Genomic DNA, 12,886 nt, shown 5'->3' with positions numbered 1-12,886 from the left:
CCATGTGCGCTTAACCTGCTATGCTACCGCCCGACTCCCACTGTGGTCTGTTTCTAAATTTTAAAAATAAATAAATGCTGACCTAAGAGCATGTAAGAGGCCTCAACACTGATAAAAGTTTATGAAGACATAGAAAAAAATTAGGCAAATATAGACAGTTATAGAAATGATAAGTGAACCCATATCTGCAACCTTAGGACTACTGTAGCTTCCAATGGAGGGGTTGGGGACAAGATAATTAGTGAAGAGTCTGAATCAATAGTCAAAACCTTCAAATAACAGTTTTCTATTGGGTTTTGTATCTTAAAAAAAATTTTTTTTTTCACCAGAACATGGCTTATGATGGTGCTGGGAACTGAAACTAGACCCTGGAGTAGACTCAGAAGTGAGTCTTTTTGTATAACCAATATGATATCTCCCTGGCCATAGATCTTTATTTTCAGAGGCTCTACTATCCTTAAAACTAAGGATATTAAGTCGTCATGATATATACTTCAAGCAAAATTGCAAAAAGACTATAGTATTGGGGAAAATTAAAGTGGGAAAAGTATTACCAAAACTAACAATTGGATAAACTCAATTTACTTAAATTTTCTTTTACAATAAAAATACTAAACCAAAAACAAGAGGTCCTGATTAAAGTTTGGCTTGATTTGTGCCTACACCAATTATTTATCTGAGTTAATTCCTTTTCTATAACACATCTGCTATTTATTTAATCAATGCTAATTTCCCTCCTCATTTAACTCATTCATAAATATTATATGTAGCTCTCTAGTTACTCCACATATTATGTCACCAATATGGGAATCAAACCAACCAAAACTAGTAAGCCACTGCAAAAATTATTAATATGGAAAACCACAAGCAATATTCTACAACGACGACAGCAATAACTAATTAACAACAAACAAGGGCAACAAAAGGGAAAAAAATAGCCCCCAGGAACAGTGGATTCTTAGCGCAGGAGGCAAAAACAAACAAACAAAAAAGTGTACCTCATCTTCACAAAATACTTTGATGACTGCAGTGAAATTTTGAGGAAGGGAAGCAGTAGTTAACTGTGTGAACACCACATGCTAGACCTTGGTTGTTTCTATTTCCTTTACTAGAGGTTAAATGTTTACAGTCAACAGACCCTGTTAAAACATACTAGATCACGCAAACTTCACAGTAATGTAAGAAGTGAGCACAGTATTAGACAACTACTTGACCTAGTGAAAAGAATTTCAAAAGCATAATATAATTTATAATTATCCCTTATTTGACTCTCCAGAACAAGATTCTAACAGTGATTGCTAACATATCTTGATTTAACTGTGTAAGTACCACTGGTCTTAGTACTTGAATAGGACCAGGAGGTACATGGACTAAAGCTATGGTCTATTTCAGCTATCCTAGTCTAAAATGAATTGTTTAAGCTTTCAATATGTCAAAATTGGAGAAGTACTCTGAAGAGCATATTACACATTTGTTATCTAAGCTCATCAATTACTAAAATACTGCCAAATCTACTTACTACCTCACAATTTTTTTTTCAAAGCTAGTCCAGGGGCTAGAGTTTTGGACTTTTTCAAAGAATGAGGTCCTTCCTGAGTTTTGACAGCTGGCATTGTGTGTGCTATAGTGATGCTGTGGTTCTCTCTCATGTCAATAAATATATCTTAAAATGCACACACATAACTGAAACCAAACAATTCACTTATTTCTTGTACTCCCTGCTCCCCTTTCACCTGAGCAGCCATACATCTGGTTTCTGCATGAACTAAGCTATAAAAAGAAATATGTCCTTAGGTGATTTTGTGCTGAGAGTGTTCAAAGTACACACTTAAGCTATGTGTACACCTATCGGGAATACCAGCCATGTGGCCCACTGCTGACTAAAAATGTTTATTGATCCATGAAGTATCCATGAGTTTGGATTAAAAAAAAATAAAAATTTTAGATTTCATATGTCAAAGATCTTACAGCAAATTTGTATTTCTCCTAGTTCATAATGCCTGTATTTGACTGCGTAATGCATTTCTGCAAATGGTAGAATTAAAAAAATCATGGGACAAGGTGGTGGCGCACCTGGTTGAGCGCACATGTTGCAATGCCCAAGGACCCAGATTCAAGCCCCTAGTCCCCACCTGCAGGGTGAAAGCTTCACAAGTGGTGAAGCAGTGCTGCAGGTGTCTCTCTGTCTCTCACCTTCTCTATCCCTCCCTGGGCCCATCTCAATTTCTGACTGTCTCTATCCAATTAATAAAGATAATGAAAAAAATTTAAAAAATCACTTCATATATAAAACTTACCCTTTCTATGGAGGTGTCACTAATTGTTTTTTTTTTTTTTTTTTTTACAAAATTTGTACATTCATTTCCTTTGGATAAATACCCAGATGTCGAATTGCTGGATTATATATTTCTATCTTTAACTTTTTTTTTTTAAACATTGTTTTCCATAGTGGCTTCACCAATTTACATTCCCTGCAACACTGCACAAGGGTTCTGTTTGACAATAGCTATCTTAACAGTTATGAAATGATATAGCTCATTGTGGTTCTAATTTGCATTTCCTTGATGACTAATTATGTAGAACAACTTTTCAGGTACCTATATGTCCCTCACTATAGTCTTAGACTGTTCAGACATTTTAAAATCAGATTTTTTTTTCTTTTGTTAAGAGTTGTATGAGTTCTTTGGAATATTAGTTCCCTGTGTGTATGATGTGCAAATATTTTCTCCTATCTAGTAAGCTATCTTTTACTCTGTTTTCTTTTCTGTGCAGATTTTTTCTTTCTTTTCTTTTCTTTTTTTTTTTTTTTTTAAACTTGATGTGCTCCCACTTAGTCCTCCTTTGCTACTTCACAGTTTGGTGTCAAATTAAAAAAATCATCATCCAGATCTACTTCAAGGATAGTATGGAAGTAGATGTTTTTTCCTAGTACTTTTTATTTTAGCCTTATGTTTAAGTCTATTTTATTCTGAGCTAGTTCTTACATATGTAAGAAAAAAAATTTAATATTTAAAATTTTAATATTCCAAAATAAAGAACTCATACAATTCTAGCAACTGGAAATTTACTATTCTATGTCAACTGTTGCACATATAAAGACAGACAGATACCATAATACTGAAGTTTTTACAATACTGGATTACACGAAGAGTTTTGCCTTCTGGATACCTAGCTCTTAATGATTAGAATCTGCATTTTCAGCCAGAACTACACAGAGGTAAAGATGGGCAGACTCACTACCCATTCACCAGACTAACATCAATTAGGAGACACAATAATTTAGTTTGTCACTACCAAACTTAATGGCATGAATAAGATAGTAACCAATACATCTATCACAAAGGTATATTTTTTTTGCTTTGTAAGTAAACTACTGGACCATACTTTAAAACCATCTAAATGGGAGCTAGGCAATGGTGCAGCGGGTTAAGCGCACATGGTGCAAAGCGCAAGGAATGACTTATGGATCCCAGTTTGAGGCACCTGCGCGCATGCGTGTGCGGTGTGTGTGTGTCACTGAAGCAGGTCTGCAGGTGTCTATCTTTCTCTCCCCCTTCTCTGTTTTTCCCTCCTCTCTTGATTTCTCTCTGTCCTACCCAACAACAATGACAGCAATAGTGGCAACATATAACAAAAAAAAGTATGCCTTTCTTTTTTGCTTCAAGGGGGCCTTACTAGGAATGGTAACTAGAACTCAATTTAAATGTGTTATTTGCCTCTGACTATTCTTGTCCTCCCCTTTTTTCTTGGCCCTTTCTATGAATAAAGTCAGAAAGTAATACTCTTAAAAAAGAGTTTATACTCATTTTCCAATTCATATTTAATACTGTAAGGGGTTTCTCTTACTGTCCTTCATTCCTTATTTGTATTTCTCTTCTTTGTACTAAAAACAGTTTTCCCACCAATGTTAACACAGTACTCAACTGGCCTATCTTATAATACAAAATGGCTTCAGAATCAGTAACATTAATTATAAACTCTAAACCAAATTTGTTTTGTTCTTTTTATATTTGTTCTTTTATAATCTTATATCTTATCAAAAGTGTAAGTTGCTTGAACCAATTATTTTTTTCTGTGTGGTTATCAGTTAAATTCTCAGCACCTGTTATTTGTATTAATTCACTTTAGAGATTTGCTTTTCCCTTTCTCTATTTTGTAAGTAGAAAATTTACATTTTTGAAAAGTGATGACTGTATAAAAAATGTGTTGATATAGTAATGAATCTAGCAAATAAAGTAAGCTGATAGATGGTTATTTCAATGGGAATGAAAAAAATTAAGGGCTAGGGTTTGAGCTTTAAAAACTTATTTCTTACTGTAGAAGTTTTAATAAAAGTATACTTAATAACAAAAATTCAGCTATGAAACAAGACACTCAAGTGGATGGTAACCTTTCTTTTCCTATCATAAACAAAAATGTTAGTAGCCTAGTTCTAACATTTTCTTTTATATTTTGTTTTTAAAACTATTATAGGAATCAAAGCACTAAGTCCTCAAACGTACTGAATGTGCATGTCACTCATAGGTGGAGTTAAATAAGGCAACTAACCACACTTCACAGAACTTAAGTAAAATCCTTAATGACATTATTTCATTTCTTTTCTTTTTTTATTTAAAGTTTTTTTTTCCCCCAGAGCACTGATCAGCTCTGGTTTATGATGGTACAGGGGATTGAACCTGGGACTTTGAAGCCTCAGGCATGATAATCTGTTTGCATAACCATTATGCTATCTACCCCTGCCCTATTTAATTTTTTTATTATTATTTTTATTTAATTTCCCTTTTGTTGCCCTTTTTTTATTACTGCTGTTGCAGTTATTGATGTTGTTGTTGTTAGATAGGACCGAGCAATGGAGAGAGATGGGGAAGACAGAAAGGGGGAGAGAAGCGACTCCCCTGCAGGTGGGGAGCCGGGGCTCGAACCATAATCCTTAAGCTCATCCTTGCAATTCGCACCACATGCGCTTAACCCGCTGCACTTACTACCCGACTCCCTTTTCTTTTTTTTAAATAATAATAATGTATTTCCAGTGTGGTTTCACTTTTTTTTAAAAAAAAAAATTTATTGGGAGTCGGGCTGTAGTGCAGCGGGTTAAGCGCAGGTGGTGCAAAGCACAAGGACCGGCATAAGGATCCCGGTTCGAACCCCGGCTCCCCACCTGCAGGAGAGTCGCTTCACAGGTCGTGAAGCAGGTCTGCAGGTGTCTATCTTTCCTCCTCTCTGTCTTCCCCTCCTCTCTCCATTTCTCTCTATCCTATCCAACAATGACAACAACAATAATAACTACAACAATAAAACAAGGGCAACAAAAGGGAATAAATAAATAAAATAAATATATAAAAAAATTTATTTCCTTTTCTTGTCCTTATTGTCTTATTGTAGTTATTATTGATATTGTTGTTGGATAGGACAGAGAGAAATGGAGAGAGGCGGGCAAGACAGAGGGGGAGAGAAAGATAGACACCTACATATCTGCTTCACCACTTTTGAAGTGACTCCCCTGCAGGTGGGGAGCTGGGGGCTCAAACCCCGATCCTTATTTCGGTCCTGTGCTTTGTGACACGTGTGCTTAACCTGCTGTGCTAGTGCTCGACTCCCTCAACTTTATTATTTCTGAATAATGACAGCCTTATCTACAATCCCCCTTTGGAAAAATCTATCCTGTTGGGGAAAACATGCTTAATGATTTTATGTAATAATAAAGTGTCTGAAAGTTTGTGCCCATTTTATGTATCTTCCAGGAATAGTCAAACAATTTAAATTAAAAAAAGAAAAGAAAATAGTACAACATACCAACACCAACTGCACCAAACTGCTGCCCAACTAACGAACTCGGACTGAACTGACTGTATGTGGGCATCCTGCCGAAAGGTCCATAGGAACTCACTGACTGGAATGATGAAGTAGATGAGCCTAGTGAAGACTGGAGAAAAAGTGTGGATTATTTCCCAGGCTCTAAACACTACATTTATAGTGGAAATCTGAATAGTTAAATTTTAATTCAACTATTAAATTAACCACTAGACACAAAAGCAGTAATAACTTACGACATGCACTTACCATAAAAAGCTGAACAAACTTCCAGTGTCAGTATTTACAAACACATGCCAACTACATCCAATGAGATTAGCACTTTCTATAATAAACTCTTTGAGCTAAGAGTTTTATAAAAGATTTAAGAGTGGAAGTAGAATTATTTGAAAAAGTAAGTTGGCTTTGCTTAAAGAGAAAACCTTAAGACAACACATTGTTTAGATTAAATTTTAGTTTGGTGATGACATACATAAGAAATCTCACTTAATTTTTAAACATTTGAGATGTGGCACCAGACTTAAAGGAAACAAAAACAAGCCAGTTACAATTTTAAAACACAGTTACTATTAAGTTACAGATTATTTTCTAAAAACTTTAACCTGTAGAACCCAAAATACATCACTGTATGTACCTATACCCCCATTTCACAGGTTAATCTACAAATTATTTCATAATAGGAACATGAAGTACATTAGTGGTTAGTAAGGCATAATCTCCTTGCCAGCAGGACCTTATTGGAGTGCTTACTACTTCTGCTAGGCATATGGCAGTTACTTTATCTTGGGGGGAAAAAAAACAACTATCTTGGAGTTGGGCAGTGGTGCACCAGGTAGAGTGCACAATGTCACCATGAGCAATGACCCAGATTCAAGTCCCTGTTCCTACCTATGGAGAGGGGGAGCTTCACAAATGGTTAAACTGTGCTGCAGGTTTCTTTTTCCTCCCTCAGTCTCTATCCCCTTGACCCTCAATTTTCGTACCTATAGGGAAAAAAGGGGTGTATGCACCAGGAGCTGTAGATTTGTTGTGCAAACACCAAGCCCTACTGATAACCCTGCTAACAGTAAATAATTAAATATAAAAACTATTACGGGAGTTGGGCAGTAGTGCAGCGGATTAAGTGCACATGGTGCAAGGCACAAGGACCAGCGTAAGGATCCCAGTTCGAACCACCAGCTCCCACCTGCAGGGGAGTCGCTTCACAGTTCTGCAGGTGTCTTATCTTTCTCTCCCCGTCTTCCCATTTCTCTCTGTCCTATCCAACAACGACGACGTCAGTAACAACAACTACAACAATAAAACAAAGGCAACAAAAGGGAATAAATAAATTTTTTTAAAAATTTAAAAAACCACCTTACATTTAGGAAAAACAGTAGATGTTAATGTTTCTTTAAATTTTTTTTAAAACCTTATACACTAGTTCACATTTTTCCAGAAGCTCCCATAAGGTATTTTTTCTACTGGGCAGAGACAGAGAAATTGAGGGTAGGGGGAGATAAGACAGTAATGAGAGACATCTGCAGTACTGTTTCATCACTTGTGAATTTTCCCCCTCCAGGTGGGGATCAGGGGGCTTGAACCTGGGTCCTTCGCACTGTAATGTATATGCTTAACCAGGTGCCCTACCGCCAAGCCCTTTATTACGTATTTTCTTTTAAAGTAGGACAAATTCTATGAAAAAGAAGATTTGTCTTAGACTACTTAGTTGAAAACTGACATTTTTATCAAAGCACAAAAAAAGTTTTGTAACAATGTCAAAGTATTACACAGTCAAGAAAGCTAACAAGTATATTTTTGTACAAATGACTAAATACTTTAACAAGAAAAAACACTGTGAGGAAATGGATTTAGTAGAAAAATCATCTGGACCTCAAGCTTTTAGTCATCTGTGCTATATGTGAAATTCAGAAAGTTTACATATGATAAAAAAATCCTTTTGTGTTTGTGCTATATTATTCTATAATGTGACATTACATAGTATTTAATTTCTTTTAAAAATTAAGTCTAATACGTTTATCTAAGAGTAGGCAACCATCACTTTGGTGTGTAATATGAATCATGTGAATAATACAGCAGCAAGGATCTTGAATTCTGGACTCAGGAGATAAATTATGTATCCCTCAATTTCTTTACTTGTGAAAATGAGAATTATGCCACAAAGCAGTGTATTGTGAAGAATAACTAAGTGTAAGTGCAATACTGTGAACAGAGCTCTTTTATAGTGTTGGAGCTCAAAAACCATCTATTTTAACTGTTGTTGAAACTAGAAAATATTTTATAAGAAAAACAAAGTCCTAGAGCCTGAGAGCTGGTAGAACACACAGCCTGGGCTCACTTGCTGGCACATAATACCACAGCCAACCACAAGGAGGAGCTCCATGGATGGAGTGGAGCTGTGATGTCCCTGTCTGCATCCAAACTTGAATAAAAAAATGTGTGTGGAGATGGCTTACGGTGTCTCAATGTATTCATCTCTAACCCCCCCAACAATATTTACCCCCATCCTCTTCTATTTTAATTCCAAATATTAATACAATGAGAAAATCCTACATGAAAAAAGAAACCAGGTGAAAGATATGGCTAGTCATAGGCTTTCAGCTGACTTGCAGGCCAAGACAAATCAGTTACCTGGACAATAGCTGGGTCCTGAGGCAAAGAACATTGTGGTTTCGGTGGCTCACAAACAGTAAGGTCTTTAATATCACTCCCACGGAATATGATGTATTCAAAGACTTCATCTCGAGGTGGTATTGGACGATCTGTTGGTCTGTCTTCTGTACCAAAGGACCGGACTGGTGAGAAAACGGAAGACATGAGATATGTATTTAACTCATCATGCTCAGGCAGTACCTCTTGAGAGTGTTATGACGGAAGTACTTGACAGTACTAAACAGAAGTTCTTAAATATCATCTATGAGAAATTTTTTTTTTAATTCTTTATTGGGGAATAAATGTTTTACATTTATTGGGGAATAATGTTTTACATTTGACAGTAAATACAGTAGTTTCTACATGCATAACATTTGCCAGTTTTCCATATAACAATACAATACAACCCCCACTAGGTCCTTTATCATCCTTTTTGGACCTGTATTTCCCCCCACCCCCCCAAACCCCAGTCTTTTACTTTGGTGCAATATGCCAATTACAGTTCAGGTTCTACTTGTGTGAGAAAGTATTCTTTAATCTGTAGCTAAGTAAACATTTTTTTAAAAGAGGAAAACGGAGGTTATGCTTAGTAAATATTATGAATAATTTATCCGATTATATATCTGAATTTGTATGAGGCTGTGTCCTCCCTACATTTTAGTTCATTCCTATTTTTGGAGGTTGTGGAATGAAGGAGTATTAAAAACGCCATTTCATAGCAGGGAGGAAGAACACAGGACTTGCATGTCTGAGGCCTTGTACTACACATGCTGGGACAGTGTTCTGGCTGATTTCTTACATAACAAGTAGATCCTTAAAAAAATGAATTACAACTACGTTATGCTGGGTATTTTCACACTTATATGGAGTACAGGGAAGTGAAACAACCGAACTTGAAAAAAAAAAAAAAAAAAAGAGTGGCTATACTGTGTCTGTGACTTTGTATGAGCTATAGTGGTTATTGTGGGGCTGGGGTTAGGGAGTCAAAGAACTTTGGTGGATATAGTGTGAAACTATACTCCTGTATTCTTACAATATAGAAAATCATTACTCAATCACTATTTTAAAAATAACAGCCTTTCTTTCATTCTTGAACTATTTTTAAAGTCCTCACTAAACAAAATTAAATATTAGCAACCACCATGAAATTTCCTCTTGGGGGAATTTGTGGAAAATTTCCCAGACCACAAAATACCAGTTGGGAAATTAAGCTTTGGGATTAAAAGAAGACAATAAAGGGGACATCTATTTTGGTAAGTAGTAAGTCCTTTAGAAATAGAGCCAACCAGCTGCCAGCTATTCAGCTCCATGGGAGAACCTGAAATGCCCTAGTTATCTAAAATATCTGTCTCATAATTAAATTTGGTTACTTAACACATAAGTATTAATTGTGGGAGGATTAGCTCAGTGGCAGAGCACTTCTTATATGTGTTAAGGTCCTGGGTTTGAGCCCAGTGTTGTATGTTAAGAGTGTGATGCTCCAGTTTCTTATTTAAAGTAAAAACAAAAGTATTATTCAAAGTTTAACTGTGGGGCTGGGATGTGGCTCACCCAGTTGAACACAAACATCCCCATGATCAAGGGCCTGGGCTGAAGCCCCTGCTCCCACCTGCAAGGAGGACACTTCACAAGCGGTGAGATAATGCTGCAGTTGTTACTTTTCTCTCCCTGTCTACCACCCTCTCCTCTCTCCATTTCTCTCTGTCCTATAAAATAAAACAAAATCAAAGTTTAGCTGTGTACCACTGAATCTAGGTAATCTGGTTTAAAAGATTTCTGGAACCCTAATGGCAACCACTGAATTACACTTTTTAGACAGAAAGGGCTAGAAATTGGCATTTTAAACCAATTCCCTCAGAACATCTCATGATAATGAAGAAATTTCAGGCTTACAGGCTCAGGAAGCTTCTAAAAACATGTAATTCTTTAAAAAAAAATTTTTTTTATATTTATTTTCCCTTCTGCTGCCCTTGTCGTTATTGTTGTTGTAGTTATTACTGTTATTGTTGTTAGATAGGACAGAAAGAAATGGAGAGAGGAGGGGAAGACAGAGAGGGGGAGAGAAAGACAGACACCTGCAGGCCTGCTTCACCGCTTGTGAAGCGACTCCCCTGCAGGTGGGAAATTTTTTTTTTTTTTAAATTCTATCCTGGGAGTCGGGTGGTAGTGTAGTGGGATAAACGCACATGGCACAAAGCACAAGGACCTAGCTAAGCACACATATTACCATATGCAAGGTGCACCTGATTGAGTGCACATTACAGTGCACAAGGACCCAAGTTCAAGCCCGTGGTCCCCACCTGCAGGAGGAAAGCTTTTCAAGTGCTGAAGCAGGTCTGCAGGTGTCTTTCTGTCTCTCTCCCTATCTTCCCCTACCTTCTTGATTTCTGGCTGTCTCTATCCAATAAATAAAAGATAATTGGGAGTCGGGCTGTAGCGCAGTGGGTTAAGCGCAGGTGGCGCAAAGCACAAGGACCGGCATAAGGATCCCGGTTCGAACCCCGGCTCCCCACCTGCAGGGGAGTCGCTTCACAGGCAGTGAAGCAGGTCTGCAGGTGTCTATCTTTCTCTCCTCCTCTCTGTCTTCCCCTCTTCTCTCCATTTCTCTCTGTCCTATCCAACAACGACAACAACAATAATAACTACAACAATAAAACAACAAGGGCAACAAAAGGGAATAAATAAATTAAATAAATATTTTTAAAAAATTAAAAAAAATAAAATAAAAGATAATTAAAAAAAAAAGGATGAAGGGAAAAATTGCAAGAGAGATCTTGCTCAGTGATAATATTGAATATTTGTGAAGACCTGAGCTCAATCCTTAGTGACACAGAAATAAAGAGATGATCCTGGAGGTCAGTGACGTAGGGTGATTTGTAAGCATGAAGTCCCAAGTGCAATTCCCAGCACTGCATATGCCAGAATGAAGATCTCTTGCCCTTACTTAAAAAAGAAGTGTGGGGATTGGGAAGATAGCATAATGGTTATACATCAGAGTCGAGGATACATCAGAGAGGTAGTGAGGTAGAGAGAGTGAAAAGAACCACACGCCTCCTTTAATGTGATGGGGGCTGGGCTCAAGCTTGGGTCGCATATGTGGCCAAGTTTATTTTGTTGGTATTAGGTTGATGTTGGCTTCATAGAAGGTGGTAGGGGTATTCCTGTCTCCTTGTCATTTGTGAAATCATCTGGACATGACTTTTGTCGGAGAGGTTTTTGATTACCATCTCAGTTTCTTTAGTTGTCTGAGGTTCAATCCCTGGCACCACCATAAGCCAGAGTTGAGCAGTGCCCTGAGAAAGAAAAGTCTATGGCTGGGGGGACAGCACTGAGTAACTTAACAGCAAGATACCCACACAATAGCTCACATGGATAGTGTGCTGCTCTGCCACATGACTGAGGTTCGAACCTGGCCCACTACACTGAAGAAGTTTTGGTGCCGCCGTGGAGTCTCTTCCTTCCTGTCTCTTTGCTTGTTCTATCTGAAAAAGTCCTCTCAGAGCAGCAAAGCACCAGAGACAACACCCTCAAAAAAAAAAAAAAAAGTCACAAGCTACCCAATTAAAAAGGGGCAAAACTTGAGTGGCATTTCTAGAATTAAATAATAATAGTATAAAAAAATAAAAGGCAATATGGTTCTTTCCTTTCACCACTGAGGCCGCAGCCATGGTTATGCTCAGGCTTCAGAAAATACTCGCCTCTAGTGTCCTTTTTGCTGTGGCAAAAAAGTTCTGGTTGGGTCCCAATGAGACCAATGATAATTCCCATCAGCAGATCCAAACACTTATCAAAGATGGGCTAATCATCTGGAAACCTGTGGCTGTCTATTCCTGGGCTCAATGCTAGAAGGACTCTTTGGCTCGCAGGAAGGGCAGACATATGGGTATTGGTAAGCAAAAGGGTACTGCCAACGCTCAAATGCCCGAGAAAGTGACCTAGACGTGGAGAATGAGAATTCTGTGCTGCTTGCTCAGAAGATACCGAGAACCTAAGAAGACACAGCCTGACACATAACACAGCTTGTACCTCAAAGTGAAGGGAAACGTGTTCAAAAACAAGCAGATTCTCATGGAACACATTCACAAGCTGTAGGCAGACAAGTCTAGCAAGAAGCTCCTGGCTGACGAGGTTGAAGCCCTCAGGTCTAAGACCAAGGAAGCACGAAAACACTGTGGAGAGCGGCTCCAGGTCAAGAAGGAAGAAATCATTAAGACTTTGCCCAAGGAGGAAGAGACCAAGAAATAAATCTCCCTTCTCTTTGTACACAGTGGCCTCTAGTGACATTAATCATTCAGTAAAAAGAGATTATTATCTGCCCCCAAAAAGACTGAAATGCAAATCAAAACCATCATGAAGTATCACTCTACAACAACTAGGGTAACAATGAAAACAGGTAATAATATTGGTGAATATGGGAAAAAGA

The 12,886-nt window shown here is 37.6% G+C and overlaps 1 protein-coding gene and 1 pseudogene across 3 annotated transcripts in view; one reads left to right on the top strand and one right to left on the bottom strand.

Moving 5' to 3' along the window:
- Positions 1-12,886, bottom strand: part of LSM14A (LSM14A mRNA processing body assembly factor) — a 51,987-nt gene that overhangs the window by 20,344 nt on the left and 18,757 nt on the right. For all 3 annotated transcript variants that reach the window (XM_007539480.2, XM_060185683.1, XM_016195358.2), the window contains exons 2-3: positions 8,443-8,606; positions 5,794-5,923 (exon numbers count right to left, since the gene is read on the bottom strand). In XM_007539480.2, coding sequence (XP_007539542.1) covers positions 5,794-5,923; positions 8,443-8,606 — 294 coding nt within the window. The remainder of the gene's footprint in view (positions 1-5,793; positions 5,924-8,442; positions 8,607-12,886) is intronic.
- LOC132537031 (large ribosomal subunit protein eL19-like) lies at positions 10,267-12,746 on the top strand (annotated as a pseudogene).

This window comes from Erinaceus europaeus, chromosome 2, assembly GCF_950295315.1.
Source record: "Erinaceus europaeus chromosome 2, mEriEur2.1, whole genome shotgun sequence".
NCBI classification, from domain to species: domain Eukaryota; kingdom Metazoa; phylum Chordata; class Mammalia; order Eulipotyphla; family Erinaceidae; genus Erinaceus; species Erinaceus europaeus.
Note: the sequence above shows the minus strand (reverse complement) of the source record. Positions and strands in the feature narration are given on the sequence as shown.